This window comes from Mytilus galloprovincialis, chromosome 2 (assembly GCF_965363235.1).
Source record: "Mytilus galloprovincialis chromosome 2, xbMytGall1.hap1.1, whole genome shotgun sequence".
NCBI lineage: Eukaryota > Metazoa > Mollusca > Bivalvia > Mytilida > Mytilidae > Mytilus > Mytilus galloprovincialis.
This window is the reverse complement of record NC_134839.1, coordinates 4,630,411-4,655,383: the sequence shown is the minus strand read 5'-3', so window position 1 is coordinate 4,655,383 and position 24,973 is coordinate 4,630,411. Positions and strand designations below refer to the sequence as shown.

General features: G+C 31.8%; 1 protein-coding gene across 1 annotated transcript in view; it reads right to left on the bottom strand.

The window, feature by feature from the left end:
* Nucleotides 1-18,189: 18,189 nt before the first annotated feature.
* LOC143062713 (uncharacterized) overlaps nt 18,190-24,973 on the bottom strand; it is a 56,292-nt gene continuing 49,508 nt past the window's right edge. The window contains exons 3-4 of the mRNA XM_076234471.1: nt 24,219-24,795; nt 18,190-21,976 (exon numbers count right to left, since the gene is read on the bottom strand). Coding sequence (XP_076090586.1) covers nt 21,237-21,976; nt 24,219-24,738 — 1,260 coding nt within the window. The 5' untranslated portion in view covers nt 24,739-24,795 and the 3' untranslated portion in view covers nt 18,190-21,236. The remainder of the gene's footprint in view (nt 21,977-24,218; nt 24,796-24,973) is intronic.

Below are 24,973 nucleotides of genomic sequence, written 5' to 3'. Positions count from 1 at the left end.
CAATTACCAAGATCAGACTCTTAACAGTAAAGCCAATCTCTGCTAACTGAATATGCATAATCGTTATGTTTATGTAATATAAAATATCATGCTTAATTTTCAAATCAGTCTTTTACTAGTCAAGAGGCGGTCCATCGAAAACCACTGACAATTTGATACAAACTCAACGGTTTAGTAAATTGTATAACTGTATATTCCAATGAAAGTATCAGTATAATTATCTACAATTATAAATTGCAAACCATCGATAAAAGTTTTAATTTATTTCATCAACGGAATATGAAGACTGCATGTGTTTCAACGAAATTTCAAGTGCTATTTAATAAACCTTGCTATATAACAAAACAGAAAGGAAATGCTATTATTCGTTTATTATCCAAGATGCAACGGTAGTGAACGATTTTTTTGGTATCACGATTAAATCTATTTTGACAATAGACTGTTTTTTTTCAAGATGCCTCTTAGAGATTGTATATTACTATAATACTTATATTAAAGAATGAATAAAATAACACTTCAACAAACTGACCTTGTCCCTCTGACGATATCACTTTTTTTTTCACAAAATGATGTCAAAACGCCGAGTTTTACTTTGTTTGATTGTCTACGGCCTCATTCATCATTACACAATGTATTGCCGAACAAAACTAATTATGTCACATATAGATGCAGCAGTTATTGCTTACGTCACTCTTCTTTAAAACACATAAACAACGGTACAATGTACAATCCTCAAGCTAGATTGTGACATTTTATTTCCCTGTTTCCAATTTTGATCTGTATATTTTACCTTTTATTCATTGTATAAAGAATAAATGTTGACATACATATGTCTTTTGAATATCTGTTTCGTTTTGTTGCTATCTAATTGATATATATATATATATATATACTCAATACAATCTTCCCTAGCCAAGGGTTATGATCCACTTCCCTCAACTCCCCCCTTGGCAGATTTAATAAGCCAACATATGTGATAACAATGTTGTGCCATTTATCGGTAGATTAAATGAACACCCATTCTGAATTCATTATTCTTGGTAGCACTTGAACTCTTCATTTTTGAGGTAAAATCACCGTAGCGTCTAGATTCTACACACTTGGTAAATCAGGAAACGAAGATATACGTTGACAATCATGAATTTGTGCAAGAAACATACACAGGAACTTCTATTAGTTGATTAAAAATATTCAAATTGTCACTCAATATAGTCGTATGTTTATACGTTCTATTTATTTGTATTGTAGTCCTGTAATATTATGTTGTCATTTTAATGTTACTGCCCGTAACAGAGTAGTGATCGAATTCGCGTTTCTTTTACCGTCAGAATAAGTTATGTTATCGACAAACTTATTTCAGAAGTGACATAATTTAATTTTCTTCATCGACAAAATATTTCATGTCCAACGTGTAAGTTTTCATTGTTGAAGTCGAAGTTTTGAAAGCCTCGAAATACATGATACTTTTTCTGTGCGGTAGTTATATCTACAAAATCCAATCATGTACACGACATATAATACATGTATATTCATACATATATATTTATATATTGGGAATTTATTTTTGTTTCCAAACAGAATTATAAGGTTATGTATAAGTGCCTCCATTCACTGCACAATTGTAAATTGTCTTCCTAAAGACCAGCAAAAATAAATAGCACAAGTTCACGTAGTCATAAAAAAAGTCGTATAATTTACGTTATCAAACAAAAAATCAGAAATACAGAATATTATAAGTGAATGGTTAGGAAATCCGTTTCCCCTACATGTTTTAAAAGTCTAAGAAAAATGTTTTCCCTGATACAAACGTTTTAAGAACCAGCTTTGTGTACCTATAGACAAATTTGACTGGATATAAGGAAGTTAATATGTTTACTCTGATTTGAAATAATCTTTTAGAACTTTTTTTAGTAATTGAGAACCTATGTTGTTTATGGGTAATAGGTGAAATGTTGCATGATCCCTCAAAATGACAGCAAGCGCAGTTTTCCGGACGATTTTCATTTGTACACTGCTAAAAACTGTCAGGTCCTGGCCATGGTATATTTTGGAGAAATTTTTTTTTACTGATTTTTACTAAAAAAAATATTCTCTGTGTGTGCAATTGCAAGAAATAGTTTTGCTCGTTATTTTGTCATATTAAAAAAAATACTCAACATTATTCCATAATGGTATTATTTTAGTAGGTTTCTCTATATGAATTGGATTTTGAATAAAAAAGCATATTCACCTGAGAAAGTGTTATTCACCGCGCTAAACGTCACGCGCTTTTACATGCAACGTTATGGTAAAATGTTTCATGTACAATTTGATTTTGGTATATGTTTGGCATTAAATACAGTTTCTTTTCTCGGAATATGGAATAAAACAATTACTGTCTTTTGTTTCGGTAAATATGGGGTTTAATTGACTTTTGAAAAACTGATATTCACTTCGGCCGTCGGCCTCAGTGAATATCAGTTTTTCAAAAGTCAATAAAACCGCATATTTACCTCATCAAAAGACAGTAATTGTATAAAATTTTCCCGTTTAAACTGTACTAGAAAAAAGTTTGGCATGTGAAACGGACGAAGACATATTCTAACAGAAGTACAAATACCAGTCCTCCCTTTTGTGTATATATATGAGAACACATTTCAAAGTTATTGATTGAATTCAAATCCATCACACATACGGTACACATTGTAGTCCGAAAAAAATAAGGGACTTCATTCCTATCAAACACCTTTTTAATTGTTTACCAGTATATTTCTTTTAGTTTTGGGTAAAATTGTAAAAGAAATAATACTATCAAGACGTCCTTCCATAAATCTTTTTGTTCTGTTCTGACTTTGAAGAAATGACTACTTTTCGCCCAATCGGAATGGTGCATGGACATATTTTGTTTCATATTATTAGAATTATTTTCAATATTATCGGTATTAAACTTGATTAGCGACACATGAAAGTTTGTCAGCATCGTCAATCTTTTTAACGTTAAAGTACCAATAGTTCGGTCACTACTCAATTAAGTTTGTCGATAACGTAGCTAATTTTGACGGTAAAGAAACATCAGTTTGATCACTTCTCTGTTACGGGCTGTATATTGAACATTGCCATTAAAGTGCGAGGTTTGGCATGCCACAAAACCAGGTTCAACCCACCATTTTGTTCTTTAAAAATGTCCTGTACCAAGTCAAGAAAATGGCCATAGTTATATCATAGTTCGTTTCTGTGTGTTTTACATTTTAACGTTGTGTTTCCGTTGTGTCGTTTGTTTTCTCTTATATTTGAGTCTGAATTCACATTACTATAAGACGTGTCACGGTACTTTTCTACCCCAAATTGATTTATTTGGTATTTGGTGTTATATTTGTTATTCCTATCAGATTTGTCTAATGCTCAGTCCGTTTCTGTGTGTGTTACATTTTAATGTTGTGTCGTTGTTCTCCTCTAATATTTAATGCGTTTCCCTCAGTTTTAGTATGTTACCCCGATTTTGTTGTTTGTCCATAGATTTACGAGTTTTGAACAGCGGTATACTACTGTTGCCTTTATTTGGGGATTTTTAAAAAGACTTGTTGCACAATACGTGGCAGTGTTATCATGGTATCATCATCTAACATATTACAAATTTTACATTTTCTTTCATTTCTTGGTAATTTCATATATCTACCAAGTCATTTAATGACGATGATCACTTATTCTAAATTTGGTTAACATTTTTCTTATTTCTTTGTTTGGTTAAGACAGGAAGTATTCCATATGGTTATTTATTTTAGATCTAAGAAATTTATATTTTTGACACTTTTATCTATTATGTCTGTTTGCATCGTTGTCAATATAATGGGATTTGATGCGACTGTCATACAAGTGAGGGGTTTACCTAGCTTTAAAACCAGGTTTAAAGCACCATTTTCTACATGAGAAAATGCCTGTACCAAGTCAGGAATATGACAGTTGTTATCCATTTGTTTGATGTGTTGGAGCTTTTGATTTTGCCATTTGATTAGGGATTTTCCGTTTTGAATTTTCCTCGGAGTTTAGTATTTTTGTGATTTTCCTTTTTTTTATATTTCATTATTTTCCATCAAGAGTTGTTAATAGTTGGTTTTTTTTGTGTGAAATATTTTTTGTAAAAGTATTCCAATAGTATGTTCATTCAGAATCTCTGTCTCGTTAGATTATATGATTCATCAAGATAAGGGTTTATTATTACAGTAGTTAATCTTGATATGTTTGGGTTTTTATACAAAGATATTAATAGTAGTAGACCTCGTTCATTTCTTACTGCTATATTTGTTGAGCATAATTTAGGTCAATGTGACAATAATTGGGATACGTCAGCCAAAACTTTGTAAACATACAACACTGACACACAATACAACTGGGGGCATCGGTGGCCGAGTGGTGTAAGTACTTACTACTGTTATCACTATCCATTCAACACTGAGGTTGTGAGTTCGAACCCCGCTCGTTCGGGACCAGTCGACTCCAATCTTAATTGACTAGGATTGCATTTTTCCTAATAAAGGTCGGTGGTTTTCCTTCAACAATAAAAAATGGATGGCTGCCACGATATAGCCCAAAAGCAGTCCTTTAAAGTGGCGTTAAAACACTAAAATAAAACAAAATCATAACACAACTGATTAAAAAATTCAAGCACACATAAACAACATTATAACTTATACAATCTATAAGTGTTGATAAGTCAGCTCTAAAACTTAAAAAAAACCTAACTGTTGGTTCTTCCACTTGGACGCATTAGCATGTTACATAACATTTATATCCGACACGTTCAAAACGTCTTAATTGTGTCTCGAGTGAAGAGGATATCACGAAGCTATTATCTTAAAAACCATTTTTCCCAAGTTCGAGAGTAACTAGACACAATTCGCTTTGTTAGTAGAGAAAGGTTAAATATTAGAGAAACTTATTTTCCTGATACTTTTTATCGGTGCCTGTTAGTCTATGATTAATTGGCGATGACTATTAGCTCATCACTATAGAATGCCAAGATATCCTTTTCTAGATATAACGCTCGCTATCGGTCATAAATATGCGACAGCAAGTCCCGACACTAACACTACTTCCATTGTATCTTAACACGATCAAAATAGAGGAACACTCAATACAAATAAACTTTGTCCTCAAATTCATCAATTTTGGGGGTTTCCCATTTTATATCTCAAACTTCCATTTCTCATGCATATTTCACACAGTTTCATATACATTTTATATAAGAATTTTGGGTTTCATACAGCAAATATTTTGTGAATCAGCTGCTGTCTTTTTGAGTATTGTACCTGTCAACATGAACTTGTATTGAGATTTTAATTCAGCACTGAAGCAAATGCATCTCATTCATTTTGATAATTTTGTTAATGTGAAAACCTTGATAAAGACAAGATAAAACATGATTCTGATGTCTTTTAAAGGTTTCCGTATGTCGTATGTTATATGTAAACTGTGTTTTAATCAAATCCAAATATAAAAGTCCAATGGATAAAGCAGTACACACAAAATGTTATTATTTACAATACGTAAAAACATGCATCATGTATATCATATATATGTTGTTGTGCTATTGTAAATTTAAGTGTTAATGTCTAGTTAATATGCTTTGTCCATATGGTTTGTTGAGCTTCTTTGTTACACATTTGTTATGTTTTATAGTGATTAAAGTAATAACACAATGTAGACTGCTGTATCACTATTTTTGACACTTTTACCTATCATGTATTTCTTTTGTTCACACATCGTTGTACATAAAATGGAATTTGATGCGATTGGCATACATGTGAGAATGGTTTAGCTAGCTATAAAACCCGTTTTAATTCATCATTTTATACATAAGAAAATGCCTGTACAAAGTCAGGAATGTGACAATTGTTATCCATTCGTTAGATGGGTTTGAACTATTGATTTTCCAATTTGATTAGAGACGTTCCGTTTTGAATTTACCTCTGAGTTCAGTATTTATGTGATTTTACCTTTTTATATGATGACCAATGTGCAGCTCACGATCGCGTGTGATAGTTTTGCTAACCCTGGATATAATATTTAGTACGTCCCTACACTAACACTAGTAACATTGTATCTAACACTATCAAAATAGAGAAACACTCAATACAAATAAACGTTGTCCACAAATTCATCAGTTTTGGGTTTTTCCCATTTCATTTCTCAAACTTTCATTTCTTTCGCATAATTCACACAGATTCATATACATTTTATATAAGAATTTTGGGTTTCATACAGCAAATATTTTGTGAATCAGCTGCTGTCTTTTTGAGTATCGTACCTGTCAACATGAACCTGTATTAAGATTTTTAATTCAGCACTGAAGCAAATGCATCTCATTCATTGGGATGTCGTGTAGGTTTTTAATACTTTTGTTATTGTGAAAACCTTGATACAGAAAAGACAAAACATGGTTCTGAAGTCTTTTAAAGGTTTCCTAGCACTATTTTGTATAGGGCTTTTATATGTAAAATATGTGTTAATCAAATCAATAAAAATATATGTCCAATGAAAGCGGTACAAACAAAACGATGTTACAAAATGTAAAAAAACATGCATCATGTATATCCTATATATCTTATTGTGCTATTCTAAATTTTTGTGATAATTGTTTTTCATGTTAGCTAATGTGCTTTGTCCATATGACTTTTTGAGCTTCTATGTTGCATATTTGTTATTTTTTATAATGATTAAAGTAATAACACAATGTAGACTGCTGTATCCCTATTTTTGACACTTTTACCTATAATGTCTTTGTTTTGTTCACACATCGTTGTACATATAATGGAATTTAATGCGATTGTCATACATGTGAGAGGTTTAGCTAGCTATAAAACCCGGTTTAATTTACACTATCAAAATAGAGAAACACTCAATGTAAATAAACGTTGTCCACAAATTCATTAGTTTGGGGTTTTCCCATTTCATTTCTCAAACTTTCATTTCTTTCGCATAATTCACACAGATTCATATACATTTTATATAAGAATTTTGGGTTTCATACAGCAAATATTTTGTGAATCAGCTGCTGTCTTTTTGAGTATCGTACCTGTCAACATGAACTTGTATTAAGATTTTTAATTCAGCACTGAAGCAAATGCATCTCATTCATTGGGATGTCGTGTAGGTTTTTAATACTTTTGTTAATGTGAAAACCTTGATACAGAAAAGACAAAACATGGTTCTGAAGTCTTTTAAAGGTTTCCTAGCACTATTTTGTATAGGGCTTTTATATGTAAAATATGTGTTAATCAAATCAATAAAAATATATGTCCAATAAAAGCGGTACAAACAAAACGGTGTTACAAAATGTAAAAAAAAAAACATGCATCAAGTCTATCATATATATCTTATTGTGCTATTCTAAATTTTTGTGATAATTGTTTTTCATGTTAGCTAATGTGCTTTGTCCATATGGCTTTTTGAGCTTCTATGTTGCATATTTGTTATTTTTTATAATGATTAAAGTAATAACACAATGTAGACTGCTGTATCCCTATTTTTGACACTTTTACCTATAATGTCTTTGTTTTGTTCACACATCGTTGTTTAATTCACTTTTTTCTACATAAGAAAATGCCTATGCCAAGTCAGGAATATGACAGTTGTTAACCAATCGTTGGATGGGTTTGAACTTTTGATTTTGTTATTTGATTAGAGACTTTGATTTTTGAATTTCCCTCGGAGTTCAGTATTTTTGTGATGTTGCTTTTTATATAATTACCAAAGAGGAACGAAATTTACCAGAGGGACAGTCAAACTCATAAAGCGAAAATAAACTGACAACGCCATGGCTAAAAGTGAAAAAGACAAACAGACAAACAATAGTACACATGACACAACATAGAGATCTAAAGAATAAGCAACACGAACCAAAGGTCGGTTTTTTAAAGGTTTCCTAGCTGTATGTCGTATAGGGCTTTTATATGTAAAATAAGTTTTAATCAGATCCATATATAAAAGTCCAATGGATAAAGTAGAAACAAAATGGTATTACAATACGTTAAAAGCATGCATCATAGGACGCCTCCGGGTGCGGGAGTTTCTCGCTGCATTGAAGACCCATCGGTGACCTTCTGCTGTTGTCTGCTCTATGGTCGGGTTGTTGCTTTGACACATTCCCCATTTCCATTCTCAATTTTACATTTGTTCAACAGAGTGTTTACTGTAAAATTGGTAATCGTAGATTTAAATTCTTTGTTTAACGTCAGTTAGAAATAATACAAAACTTTTCCATAGAAAAAAAGAAAAAAAAAAATTCACATTCACATTATTGATGTCTTGTCATTTAATAACATGTTTCTTTTGTTATTTATGTATTATTGTCATTTTGTTTATTTTCTTTTGTTTCCTCTTCTGACATCGGACTCGGACTTCTCTTGAACTGAATTTTACTGTACGTATTGCTATGAGTTTACTTTTCTACATTGGCTAGAGGTATAAGGGGCGGGTTGAGATCTCATAAAACAAATGTTTAACCCAGCCGCATTTTTGCGCCTGTCCCAAGTCAGGAGCCTCTGGCCTTTGTTAGTCTTGTATGATTTTTAAATTTAGTTTCTTGTGTATAATTCGGAGTTTAGTATGACGTCCATTGTCCATTATCACTGAACTAGTATAGATATTTGTGTAGGGGCCAGCTGAAGGACTCCGGGTTCAGGAGTTTCTCGCTGCATTGAAGACCTATTGGTGACCTTCTACTGTTGTCTGTTCTATGGTGGGGTTGTTGTCTCTTTGACACATTTCCCATTTTTACTCTCAATTTTATTAAATGAGTGTTTGTCTCTTATATATACACATGAGCTTCATATCAAGGATACGTCCAAAATCAGGAGGTCTGCTTCATATCATGATTATGTTTCGATACTGATACCGATGGACGAATCTTTTAGAAACTAATAATTTCAATTTTCAAATTGTCAACTCCCACTTTTCATCATTAACAATCCTTTACCTCCATCGTAACTGATTTGCATATCTAAAGTCATATGGTACCTTTGATAACTAATTATGCTTTTGTGCATGTTCATATTATGCGAATTTCATTACAAACAGGGGTATGATGCTGACACACAATTTGTTTCCATTAGGGGTATGAGGAAACACTACTGAAATCGACACTGCATATAAGTCTACGGTGGTAGACATGTTTTAGCTGTTAAATGTATTTAGATACCATAATATCAGGGTATGTTTGGAAAGTTTACCTTTTTCCCATTGTCACATTTTGACTCAGTATGGATTCATTTGTTGGCTGATGCCTACATGGATAGTAGGAGGTGCATAGCTTGTTGACGCATCAATGCCTACTCCTGATGGAGTTTTGGGATTCTCTTGGTTGTTTATGTTTTACATGGATTTGTATCATTTAACGGTTTATAATCCTGGTACTTTTGATAACGGTTTATTGAGATATTCTTAAATTGTCCTTTTAGTTTATGATCCTTTTTGGTCATATAGTTCTTCGTCTGTCTCGTTGCTTATACATACGTGGTTTTCAAATGTTAAGATTTTAGTGTTTCCGATGAAGTTAACCCAGAAAAGCAATTCGATAGCACAACCATTAATACAGTGTTGTTATGATGTTTTACAACAATTGGTCGATACCGCTGCCAATGAACTTCCATTCCCGAGTGTATTATCAGCTCGATCTTAAATTGAATTGATTACTATTTTTAAGTCTGTTTTGCTACATAGATCTTTAACTATTTAGGTGCTAATACATTCTTGGCGTTCAAATATTCGGATTTGAACATTCCTGATGAAGGTATAAACCAATGGAAAAGTTTCAGACAAATGATGAAATTTTAAAATTATTGTTTTCACATTTTAAAATCGATATTGCTGCTTGTGGACTTTTAGTAACCAAGGATAACTTGTATATTCTTTTTTAGTATTCTTTAAAAATTGACACTTTTGGAAATAATTTTATATTTCTGAAAATTTAATGTTTGGTTAAGCAATGTCATGACTTGGATTATGCTCACCTTGGTTCAGTTTATAATTAATACATGTATATCATCCTTGCATGCGAAATACAATTAGTGAAACAGATTACAAATAAACAATTGCATGTATGATACAACTATTTAAAAAGAACATTTCTCAAATAGTAAATGATCTAACAGCCTACCCTGTGTCAGTACAAGCCATTGTGAACTGGTAAAATCTGTCATCCAGATGGGACAAAATGTCACAAAAAAAAACTTTTCAAGTCGCATGAAAATAACCATCAATATTTTCGTGAAGTTATTATGTAATCCTTATTATCCAAACCATGACAATCGAACACTCAATTAAAGTATGCCAATTGTATAACCAAACCTTGACAAATTTAATATGGTGATCGTTGATAAACATCAATCTCATTTTTTCATAAGTGTAATTGATTTCATTTTAAGACATACTCGAACGATCATCAATATTTTCGTGAAATTGTTATGTATTACTTATTATTCAAATCATGATAAATATGAAACAAATCGCGACAAAAATGTGGAACACTCAATTGAACTATGACAATTTTCGATATGATAATCGTTGATAAAAATGAGAATTATACAACTGAATGGGTCTATGAATACACGTGCTATATGGATCTTCAAAGATTCAAATGTTGTTAAGACTCTGTCATATCTCCATGCCAATATCAACCCTTAACTGAAACCCCAAACAAGGTCTTGTATATACATGTGTAAATCACATTACATAAACTGCTTGATAAAGGAATTAGGTATTGACAATTCACTTACTGGGTCTTCCGAGTACTCCATGAAATCTGTCTAAATTATCAACATTAATTTATCTAGTCAGCAATTGAAGACTGGCTTCAAAGTTATTGTGAAACTACCTACTCTAGGGGCGGCATGCATCTGATGTGTATACTTACAAATTTGAAATATCAGTTAGAGTACATGTAATCTAAGTCTATTTCATCTTGCACTAGTATTAAAACATTTGAGTTTTCTATCCTTTACACAAGTATTCACCATTCTAAACTAAAAAACAAAATGAAAGAAATGGATGATGAGCGTATGAACAAGTATCTTGTTTTAGAGAAGGATTAATCGTACTTTGTTGAAAATTACTCCGATTCAAACAAGAAAAATTGCTGACATTGACATCAAGATGCATGATTTATTGATTGACAACCTATGTGTTACGTTTGCATGACGTATTTTTAACAAACAATTGGTATACACATGGAAACTTACTGTGGTCCTTTAATTATCAACTTGCTCTTTTATTCATGCGAGGCTGACTGTATATAGGAGCTTCTGAGAAAGATTGAAACGATGCTAGAATTATCATTAAACTTCATATTCCAATATATAGATGTCGCGTCTCACTAAATAGTTCAAGATAGGTGACAATGTTGAGTGCATCTAGCCCATCACACTTCAAAAACAGGATACACGAGTTACAAAATGTTATTAAATTTGCTGTTACAAAATATTAGAAATTATTATAAATTAAAGAATGTATCTCCCTCATGCAAAGCTCTGATTCCTTTCACGGATTTGGCTATACCTTTTGGAACTTTTGGATTTTAGCTCTTCATCTTTTATATAAGCTTTGGATTTTACATATTTTGGCTACGAGCATCACTGAAGAGACATGTATTGTCGAAATGCGCATCTGGTGCAGAAAAATTGGTACCGTTAATGTTATTACATTGAAGTCTGCTTTATATCTTGAATTACATCTAGAAATTGACAATAAGGGTCAGTTGAGAACAAAAACGACAAAAAGAGGATTTCAGCTTCCCAGTTATCAAATTTCCCCACTATATGGATATATTCCAGTAGCACATGTATATGGTGTATACGTTTTTTTATTTATACATCATTGCAGAGCTTGCATTTTTTATCACGATGTATACCACAGGGTCGATGCCACTGCTTGCTGTTAGGCGTTTCGTCGCAAAGGGTATCACCATCCCAGTAGTCAGCACCTCGGTGTTGACATGAATAACAATTATCTGGTCATTTTCATAAATTAACTATTTACAAATGTATGAATTATTCGAAATACTAAGGATTTCCTTATCCCCTTCATATATTACCGTAGCCGTATTTGGCACATTTTTTTCAAAATTTTGGGTCAACATGCTCAAATTGTATTACTATTGGCTTTCTTACTATTTTGATCTGAGCGTCACTTATGAGTCTAATGTAGACTACGCGCGCGTCTTTCGTATCTAATTATAAGGCTAGTAACTTTGATAACTATTTCCTTGTAAGAGGGTTGCCGTTTATAAAGAAGCTTATAAACCTAGATTTCTAAGTGGCGAAGTTATAATCATCCAATGATTAATTTTAGAGCCACCGTTACGAAGAAGTTTTTAAAATATCTGTTTCAGAGGAGGAGCGAAAGATACCAAAGGGACAGTTAAACTCATAAATCGAAAATAAACTGACAACGCCATGCATGGCTAAAAAAAATTAAAAGACAAACAGACAAATAATAGTACACAACATAGAATTTTAAAGACTAAGCAATACGAAACCCACCAAAAACTGGGGATGATCTCAGGTGCTCCCGAGGGGTACGCAGATCCTGCTCCACATGTGGCTCACAGATGACGACAGATATGTTGAAATTGTCTTCACCATAATCCCATCCTCCTTTCCTCGAATGTGACCTAAATTTAACACCGGATTGGTACTTAAATGAGCAAAACAACGGTGCCATATTGGGAACAAGATCAGATTATCGTACCGGATCAACTGAGATCACCCCTAGTTTTGGTGGTTCGTGTCGCTCAGTCTTTATTTTTTCTATATTGTGTTTTGTGTACTAATTGTTTGACACATGATGAAAAGTCATTTTAGAACAAATTGTTTGAAAAAAAACATATTGCTATGTTTACTAACATTTACTTGTCCTACTTTCTATAAATAGTATGACTGTTGTAACGAAACTGATAAAATACTTGAACGATACCCTACAGAACGTAGTAGTGGTTTTGCTAAGATGTATTGAAAATAATGAAGTAATTTATCTATATAATAAGTATATAAGTTGGTCAACAACATGCCAAATAGAGACAATCTTGATACGCTTTAGATATAGAAGAATAATCGGTGTTTTAATGGCCAATGAGACAACAATCTCCCGTTTGACATATTAGTTAACAACTATAAGTACGGCCTTTAACAATGAGAAAAACCCATACTGCATAATCAACTACACAAGGCCCCGAAATGTATATTTTCAGGATTAAAATAGCAAATAATAAGTCAACAAAACTAAAGTGACCATCAATTCTTATGACATGCAGTGTGAGCAAAAGGCAATTATTATAAGTTACAAATAATATATAGATGACAACTCATTTCCCATGCAGTAATCACAAATATTGAGATTTTTAAAAACTACCACTTAAAGACAAACATTTAAAAACATTGCAATCAATTACAAGACTGAAACAGAAACTATGCAATGAATAATGTTTTGTTGGAATTTTTCTCAAGAAATTGCATAACATTTTTCGCATTTCACAGGTATTTTTTTCAATTATTGGATAACGTTTTGTCGTCTCGTGTTAATTGAACATAGTATTTTAATTTTTACAATATTCCCCGTAGATAATTATAAAGAGAACTATGCATAATGAATAAAGATTAATCTTTATAGTAATAGATTAATAAAAGAAGCAGCTAAATGAATTTTCTTTACACAGTATACTAATAAAGATATCATGCTGTCAAAAAAACACATAAAAGCGATAAAAATGAAATATGATCACGTGTCTGGTGTGTATGAATACTGAAGAAGACATGGACCAACGGAACTCTTTAGTTGTTGTCCATTTACACTGAATTTATTAAAACGCAAAAATTAAAGTATTGATGGAACAATAATCAAAATTTTAACTTCAAAGGAGGTCATTTCTTTTTAAGAAATCTGATATGAAGTAAGCGTTTAGACAATGTTCACAATTTGTAACATAAACATAACCTAAAACCGTATGAAATGCGTGCTTACAAGACGTGTTTCTGGAATAATCTTTATCAGTTAAATTTAAAAGATGTGACTTATATCCATGACATTTGAACTCTGTTGTATAACAGCCCATTGCCTACCATACCACATTTGCTATTTGATGTAAAAGACCCAAATTGACAAAATATGAAACAATTCAAACAAAATCAAACAAAGGTAATTTTTCTGACTAAACAATTAAAACAAAATACTACTGTTACAGACAACCACTACATTACAGAATCCAAACATGAGACTGATACGTATAGAATATGTCGGGGTTAAACATATTTGTGAGCACTCAATCTTCCGCTAATCCAGAAAAATGGCGTAAAAGAACAACATAGGAACATATTGTAAACCACCGCGTTTGAAATCATTTAACGAATTAGATTGAATCCAAGATATACTCTAGACTAATTGAGAAATAATATAAATCGTTTGTGGTAAAAGGAACAACGGGAGAATAAAAAGAACAGTCAAATCTTTCTATTCACACCCAGGTTTAATCCACCACTTTCACATAAGAAAATGCCTGCACCAAGTCAGAAATAAGACATTTGTTATCGATTCGTCTGATGTGTTTGAGCTTTCAATATTTTTTTTATTTTACTTTTGATTGTGGTGGAGGCAACATTAGTTTCAGATAAATACATGTTTCACATTTTCTATGAATTCGTTCATAAAACCGTGTTTCAACCAGTTGAAACTCCAAAATCCCAAGTTTACCGTGGATTACTACGGCAAAACAGCGCTGCTTCGTAACACTTCTCTGGTATTCCAAATAGCTTGCTCTGTCTGTTTTGATTGCAGCAGATTTATTCACCATATAGATTTATATGTTATTTGATGGTATCGCAAAACTTTCCTTGTGCGTCCCATTGTTTACTGTGTACCATACATGAAAGGACTGTATGAAGACATAACAAATACCGAATTAAAAGTCGACTTGTATGTCAATCCCAACTGAAAACAACCAAACATTAAGCATTATAATATGCTATCATTTTTATGGCAAAGCGAAATTGTATCTTCAATATTATGTAACAAATAACAGAGTTTGGAACATGTTTTGTTAACAGATTTGAGAATAAGTAAACAATAATGTTGAGTGTATTTATATATGCATTGCTGTAAAGGCAAATCGATTAAAGCGTTCCGATTGCACCAGATTTATTTATCATATAGCTTTATATTATTCCAATATGACGTTCTTCAAACGCTTTGAGAACACACCCATGGTAAAAAATGAAAATATTGTTTGGGTTATTCCGACCATACTCCACGTCATATGCTTTTCATAACTGAACTACCCGACGTCATTGAACGATGACGTAAAAATATAAGCATTTTCCGGGAATGCATGATTGTGAAACCTAAACTCATCACAAAAAGATAACATTAACAAACGATGATAAAATGTGTAGTAAGCCTTTGATAAATCAACATTCAAACCTATCTAAATAGGTTATGTCGCTAGTTCAGTTTTCTTCGTTCTTCAACGTCAATGTAAAAGTGTTATATTTACGGGAACGGCAAATATAAGCCTTCACCTAGAAAGCTTCGATCCGAAGAATTGCCTTATTTGTCCTATTAGAATAGAAATAATTCATGGGGGCTTGAATTTATACTGATCGTACCAGTAGTTGGTCCTTTATGCCGATATCGTACCCCTCGCTATCGCTCGAAGTAAAATATTAAGGATAAAGGGCGAACCCGTGGTAAAATCAGTATAAATTCAAGACTCCATGAATTATTTCTTTTTTTGATAATGTCTCGAAAACACTCTTCATGCGTGCCATTGTTTACTGTGTATCATACATCAAAGTACTGTATGAAGACATAACAAATACCGAATGGAAATTATCAACGTAATAATAGGTTTGAACGTTATTTTCAATTTAGACTTGATTATATTTATCGTTTTGGCTTGTGTTATATTTTCCTTCGAGTTTATATAATCCGATCATCTTATTTTGACTCATTAAAATCAAGAGTCTATCCTAAATGGAGGTAAATTATATGGCCTTACAAATACCGTTTTGATCCCTAACATCACTGAAGAGACATTAATTGTCGAAATCCGGATATGGTGTACAAATGTATGCACCTCATGTTTGCTATATACTATCTTCTTCGCAAGTTTATTGTTTTCTGTTTAATATTAAACTAAAATTTAAGATCCATGTTACATCTCGTGATCAATTTATTTCGCAATCGTCAATGGTAGTCAGCAGGGTTTAGAAACATCAGTTGTTCGACCTGTTAGACAAATGCGTTTTGTTAAAATATACTTTATACTATTTTGGTCTTTTTAAAAATGTTGTATGTGCTGTATTTAGACCCCTCTACCAAGAAATTTGTTTTACATTCACACGTATACAAATTGCGGTTTTTATTCAACCCAAGCATAGGTTTTCGATTTAGGCTTATGTATATACATGTACATGTATATCTTACTCTAGTTGGTGTACAATTTCCAATTCTTTTATAAAAACAAACATGTTGTATGTACTTTCTTTTTTAAATTTAGATTTACTTACGAATTTATGAAGTGGAATTAGAGTGCATATTCATTTAGAATTTTTAATCCGGATCTTTGCAATCATAATCTTGTCTGTTCAAGTCGGACAAGACTGCAGACCATGTTCATCCTTATTTTTATGCCCCACCTACGATAGTAGAGGGGCATTATGTTTTCTGATCTGTGCCTCTGTCGTACCGTTCGTCCGTCCGTGCGTCCGTTCGCTTCAGGTTAAAGTTTTTGGTCAAGGTAGTTTTTGAAGAAGTTTAAGTCCAATCAACTTGAAACTTGGTACACATGTTCCCCTTGATATGATCTTTCTAATTTTAATGTCAAATTATAGTTTTGACCCCAATTTCATGGTCCAATGAACATTCGTTTTTGATGCGTTTTGTTATTTGATTTTGTCATGTGATTATGGACTTTCCGAATTGATTTTCCTCTGAATTCAGTATTTTTGTGATTTTACTTTTTGATATGTCCTGTTCCATTTCAGGAATATGGCAGTTGTTATTCAATAGTTCGTGTCTATGTATGTTGGTGTTTGTTTTTGTTCACTTCAGTTTTCCTGTTGTTCTTTTGTTTAGCTCTTATAGTTGATCTGTTTCTCTCGATTTTAGTCTGTAATTCTGATAAGTGTTTTTGACTTTTTGTTTTTGGAATGAAACATTTGGAATGCATAATTTGTTTTTGGAATGAGAAATATTTCCTACAGCCTAAAACTATATTATAAATAATAATAACACTTAGGTGTGTTATATGTTCTTTTTATATTGCATTCAAATATTAAGAATGAATTTCGTTCACTAGATAACCACGTTACATTAATGTTCTTATAAACACCATTATTCTGCTTTTGGGTCTATTACATGCTCTAGTAAACCATTTTCGACACTTTTAACGTCTGTTCCATTTTATCTTAACAAAAACAGACTCGTTTGTTAACGTTAAACTTTTATTTTCTTCTTAGAAGCTTTCTTATAAACATTTATTCTAAAACCATTTGTTGGCATGACACGGGCTATGTTCATAAGGACATACGAAATACTACAGATAAACCTAACCCAGGTTAGGGGGAGGGTTGGGATCCCGCTAACATGTTTAACCCCGCCACATTATTTATGTATGTGCCTGTCCCAAGTCAGGAGCCTGTAATTCAGTGGTTGTCGTTTGTTTATGTGTAACATATTTGTTTTTCGTTCATTTTTTTTACATAAATATAAGGCCGTTAGTTTTCTCGTTTGAATTGTTTTACATTGTCTTATCGGGCCTTTTATAGCTGACTATGCGGTATGGGCTTTGTTCATTGTTGAAGGCCGTACGGTGACCTATAGTTGTTAATGTCTGTGTCATTTTGGTCTTTTGTGGATAGTTGTCTCATTGGCAATCATACCACATCTTCTTTTTTATACTAAAGACCACACACAGACTACACACATAGAACCATAAACCGGGGATGCTCTGTGAGCTCTTGAAAGAGGTAAATCTTGTAAATAACAACATCAAAGACACTGACGCCGTGAAATTCCGGGAGGATATTTTTGCTACTACAATGTTATATAAAACACATTTTACCTTTTCTGGCAACTGAAGGTTTCTGTGAATTTTCAATTCACTAAATATCAAATGATGATGAAGTGAACTATAATTAAATAAAGAAAACAAAGAAGTAAACAATACAAGTATTTTATCATTTAATAAAACCATTGTTACATGCAATGAACTTTGAGCAAGTTCTCTTAAGTTATTAAAGATCTTATGACAATATATGATACAATTTACACAAATGATGATTCAGCAGTAAATATAATGCATTTTACTGAAATCTTCAATTGAGGAAAAAAACTAAATAAACACAATTAAAAAATAATTTACCCTTTAAATAAGTTCTTACCCTGATTAACCATTATAATATATGTTCATTCAGTTATACAAAAGCAAACACAATTATAACATCTACATTAAAAGATAAGTCATCCACTGGGAACTCTCTAAATCAATTTTCATTTTGCAATTTTCTAGAGAGATAGGTTTGATTATCATTTTTCACACATTCATTCATTCGTTTAAACATAATATTGACAAACAATTATTCAAAAGTGCAAAGACATAAATAGAAAGAAAAAAAAATTATTTCGTAAAACTCAAAACTTGAAAAGTCAGAACTACGCAAATGTCCGCACAAGTTGTCAAATGCTAAGTTTTGTACATTTAGAAATGTTGGGATGAAAGTAATAAGAATCGGAAAGCGGATTCGGTGTGACAATCCAGACTACTATGGCCAAACTAGTACGCGATGGGGCTTATGAAAAAATTGTTTTCAGAGTGAAGTTATATTATATAAATTAATATATTTGATCGTAAAAAGAGATGTAGTATAAAATCTTTGAACGTTTATCGTGTATTAAAATGTTTGGGCATCAAGGCGCAGTTTCAATACAAAGTTTCTATCGAACTGCCTTCAAGTAAAACTAAAATGCAAGCAATGCACACTAAAATGATATGTAAATCTATTTTGTAGTTCAAAACCTGAACAATTGTTGTAATTGAATACAACTGCATTTCAATCAGACATAGTGCACCAACTACAACTCGAAAACCTTTGACCTCGGATTTGATTGGTAACATGACGTTTCGGGTCATGATCCAAAATCTTGAAGGTAAAAAAAATACAGTCAAGATTTTTTGTAACCTAGATTTGAGATAAACAATGTACCGTTTTAACATTTAGATAATTTGTACCAATTTAAAATAATTGGCATCCGTAAAAAAATTTGTCTGTTTTAAAATAAATCAATGTACACCAAGGTCAATGATACATAGATACAAGTTATATACTTAAACTATTTAAACAGCTTGAAAGAAAGAAGAGAAATACATGCATTAAAAAAAGTATTTCAGACAACTATTTTGATCAGACAGAATAATTTTTTTAGTAAAATTCTCAAATTGTCTAATTACCGTCTTAAATTATTATATTTAAATTTCGATAATAATTTCCTCTTTAATTATACGCTTTGTAAATTCGGATAGAGACAGTTGGCTTGATGGCATAATAATTGGTCAATGCGAATGACATTTCAATCATTTTCTTTGATCGTCAATGCGTTATATAATGGCGTTTTACATTTTAGAAGTTTTCTTTCTTTTACATCAATTGCATTATAAGCGTTTCAAAATTTGGACAGATGTATATTTTTATTTAATGTTGATTTAAATTGCTCTTGGATATATTAAGCACTAATGACCACTCATGTGTATAAAATGGTCATTCCACGCGCCAAGGTCATGGGTCATTAGATTATCTGTCTAAATTTTGTAAAATAATGGAATCTACAACCATCCTTCGGCAACAATGTATGCGATACGATCAGAAATGTCTTTATACAAATATGTCCAACCTGACAAAATTATTAATATTCAAATTTTCACACCATTGTAATAAAATATTAAGTTTTAACTCAAGGCGATAATCGAATGCACAGCCAGTAGAAGGAAAATACATTATGTTATCGATTTACCGTTGTAAATATTTTACAGGGAAATATTAATCTAGCTATTTTATATTTTACACAAATGTCCAATAAAATATTGAACTTCAAAAGCAGAATATTGTGTTTACTTTTTGAAAAGTACAATTCACCTGTGACCTAATTTAAAATGTGAATATAATTTGGTTGGCATTGATGGTTTCAATTAGTTTTTCATGTTTTCTCCTACTGGGTCTTCAGAAAACATTCTCTCCATCAAAAACAATATGGAAATCGATTACATAGCAATCACAATAATCACCTTGAAATTGACACATCCCGCTATGAAAGTGACATATCCTGCAGAGAACGTCAAGCTTAATTCCCATTCGTTTACAAATGTATATTTTTGAGACTGGCTAAGAACCGATTACTCGATGTATGGTTGTCAACCAATTCCCAAATCATAAAATAACTCTTTAATTGGTTTCACTCGATATAATGGCAATTGGTTATCGAAGCCAATACATTAATTGAACAAAGTCAATTTCAGGTAAAAAAATATGTTATGACTAGTAGTGAAAAATGATCTGAAGCGATAAATTTCAAAGGCATGGTGCATGAAAACCTATGATCACAAAACGGTTTTGCATTTTCGTGTTTACAGACACGGTAAAAAAACAAATACATAGACACCACAATGTCAAGATAAGGCACATGCATTGCTTTATGTAAATCTTAAATGTATTTTGAAGTCAGAATTTTGAAAAATAAGCTAACATTACAAGCAACAAATGGTCAGATGGTACTGATTAAAAAATATCACGATGAAAAAAATAATTTACAATGCTTTAGGAAAGACAGAAAACAATTTACTCTTTTCCAATCTTTGAGATAAGTCTTCATGAAATATTACAAATCTATTCAGTTTCAATTACTGTACCCACTTATCTGATTCCGGGGGCACGCAATTAAGACATTATCATCTCCTAGAACAGATAAATAAATGTCGCCACTGTTGACTTTCTTTTCTGACTGACTCATTCAGAAAAAAACCTATTTGACAAATGTAAATAATATAAATCAGATTTGTCATTATGTAATGTTTGTAAGTGCTGATTATTATATCATAGAATTTTACATAAACACATTCAAAGCCATTCAATACACTTGAGAAAATAATTATCGTCAAAATACACTTTTACCCGTAAATTATACTGTTTTATTTCTCGTTCCAGGGTAATAACTGTTACTCTCTACAAGTGAGTTAATTTAGGTACGTAATCATACTGCCCCTGAGAATATGAATTAGAACACGGAATATGGGACGGATACATCTGTCCGTACGGATCGTCCATACTGGGTATTTCATGATATAATTGTCCATTGTTCATATAATGGCCGTTGTAGCCACCCCCATGATTAGGTTGTTGTGCGCCCATTGTCATATACATTTGTGACGGATGTGAAGTCGCCATTGGTGAATTTGAATTAATTCCGGGTGACAAAGATGGTTTCATAGTGGGTGAATGTGTGTTGGATTGACCAAACTGCTGAAAATGATGTTCATTATCATTAAAATGACCTCTCATTTGATCCAAGTTCATTTGAGGACTAGGTCCTTGTGGTGACCTTTCGTGAGGTCGCTGTTGAGGGCCGAGATTAGTTAATTGTGCGGAATTGTGTGATAGACTGTCCGGTGTTAGTTTCCCTCCACAGTCGCTCCCCATTCCGTCTGGACCCATAGATCCCTGGCTATCACTTTCAGATCCTGATATATTACCATCCTTTTTATCAGAACCTTTATGTCTCTGTTCCTTTTTGAATTTCATTCTCCTATTTTGAAACCAGATCTTAATTTGTCTTTCGGTCAAATTTAACAAGGCAGCCATTTCTATCCTTCGTGGACGGCATAGGTAACGATTAAAATGGAACTCTTTTTCTAGTTCAACAAGCTGGGCACTTGTGTAAGCTGTGCGTGCTCGTTTTGTAGGCTCTGAAATACAAATAATATATTTTTTTGAAAATGTGTATCACTATTTTAAAGAAAACAAGTTCAAACTGTTGTAGATTGAAAATTAAATTATTCGTGAATACATATATTTTGTTGTTAAAATTATTTCTGGGACATGAATAGCTTATATAGTTAGGTATGAAGAAAGAACTATGACTGTTTTCTTGTAAAGAGTTCTGATTCATCTAAGAGCTACATCAAACAAAATGTAAAATAACAAATTTTCTTTTAAGGTAACCAAGATTAAGAATTGAACTGGAAAATTATTTTACACGTATACAAATGCTCCATTGATGACCAATTTTTAAAATACGAAATGAATAAATTTATTGTATTTACATTTATAGTTTTAGCGACAACAAACAAATAAATTCCAACTCATTTTTATGGCTATAAATCTTTAAAAAAATCTTTCTTGAGTTTCTGAAAATAGAAATCTATGAAAATAGATTTGCCTTAAATTGCAATAAATAAATGAAAGATAAAATAGCAATTGGATTTTCAAAAATTAAAGCATATAAATTAATTGTATGTTTTCTAGAATTTTGACATGCGCGACTCGTATATTTGCATAAGAAAATATACATAAATGAAGGAAAATTATATTGTATCATACACAGATGTGAAAAAGATTAATTTTAATAATAAACCATTAAAAGTTATAATTGTTTTCTTACATTTTTCTTAGATCAAGGCCAAGCAGTTGCACATGCAATAATTAAATTGCATCATAATATTTACTTTTAATTACAAACTTTACTGTGTAGTGAAATTTAGAAAAAAAACTTGTTATTTTATAACTTTTGAAAATATGTGTAAACTGAAACTTAGAAATAATTCAGATTCAAATTCAGTAAGTGTTTTCATATCTTCGTTTTACCGTTTCTTTCATGAATATAATTAATTACAAATGAATTTATGATAAGGTATTATGATTTTAATGTGAAACTTGAATTTTCTCCGATTTCTAAGATAACCTCTTCGAACATAAAAGATAAGTAAAAAAAGAATAACAAAAAACCGTTACAATAAGTGTATATCATCATCAGAGAGGAAACGGCATAAAATAGCACATATATTTTCTAAAAGATATAATTATTTCGTTTTATTTAGATCGGCGTTATACGAAATATACAACACAGAAACCTCTAAAGGAAATTTATGAGTTTTACAATTTTAAGTATTAAAGTAACTAAAAAAAAATTATTAATAAAAAAATGTATGTATATTCAATATTCATTACTTCTCCATATTGAACTGTCTTAAATAGGGATAATCCCTGTCCTTTTTGACATATTTATACATTAGGGATGTAGAAACCTTTATATACCAATATTTCTTAAATTATAACCCGATGTTCCTGCGTTATTTGCACACAGAGGAGGCTCAAGTAATAAGATTACAAAAAAACAATCAAAAGCGTAAAAAGTTCACAGAACACATTAAAACAAAAGATTAAAAAAAATATATTTATTAAATTTTATCTTACTGAAGACGAATTAAAATCAAAACAAGACTTCTGAGTTTTTTTGGCTAATTTTAAAACTATATGTAAAAATGTATCGGATGCGGTTGATAAAATAATGTATAAAATATATATATATAAAACTCGTCTAAACATCAACCCAAAAATGTTCTGTAAATTTGCTTTCGCAATTTTTTTTTTCTTCCCTCGTTATATATATATGAAAGTTGTTTGGTGTATAAGATGTCCAAAACAGAATTTAATTACGTGAAATCAGATAAAATGGAAATACGAATGTGAAAAACATATGTACATTATTTTTTTTATATACATTTGTTGAAAAATGTATAAATAAGATGTTTTATATTTACAACTTTTACCTGATTATAAGCAGTACATTCCTGTATATATTTTCCAAAATCTCTATAAAGATTCATTTACGGCTAATTAAATTATATGAATTATAACAGTACATAATGGAAATGGCTCACCTTTCTCGTTAGAAATCAGACATGATAGAAAATTGAATTATCGCATCATGTAGTTAAAAAAAATAAGCAAAAAGTATCCCGTTTCAATTCCCAAAAGTACAGTAAATTAATGATGAACTCATTGATTAGCTCTGCTTAATGTCTGTCAACATACAAACGTAAATTGGTGAGTGTTTTATTCGAAACTGCACACATCATTACAAATTTGACGCGGATCTTTTTTATGTTTGATGGGTCATTTATCACCGTAATCAAATAAAACACTTACCTGACATAGTCTGTTGGTTTGATGCAGTCGTCTGCTGGGTTTGAGCAGGTTGTGAGGGTGTCGGCTGCTGCTGTTGTTGCTGTTGCTGATGGTTCTGACGTTGCTTAGAATTTTGCCTACTTTCTGTCATCCATGGAAATATTTTGCCCGGTTTTGAAGAGGAATGGCTCACAGGTGAATTTCCTGGTGGAATATTCTGATTTTGATAATATAAGTTTCCATAATCCTCATTGCATGGTGGATTTTTGAATTCAGTTCCACTTGTCGGAATAAAGTCATTTTGGATTCCACACGATCCGGGTGGATAATAATCCCCACCGGTTGGGGATTGGGCAGTATGTCCAAACGATGGTTCGTATGCATAACCATTATCCCCAGGAAAATAATGTGGAAAATTTTGTGGCTGATTATAATAAGCTGTCTTATGCATCTCGGCGTTTGAGAAATTTATTGCATTGCCTCTAACCGACATGTTATGATACCACAAATCATTTCTACAATCATCTGTTTGATGAGTCATGTGACAACTAATCTGACCAATCAATTGTCAGCTTACTTCTCTGTTAAAATTGATGATCTGAAAAATAGAAATAAAAACATACTGGAAACTGAGTGTTATAGTATTGTTGTTTAAATTTAAGGCAATAAAATTTCAATCAATTGTTGACCTTCTCATATTTTTCACATAAATTATCTTTAGTTTGACAAACGATCAGGTTATGTTCATTCATACCTTTCAAGTGGGTATTCTACGC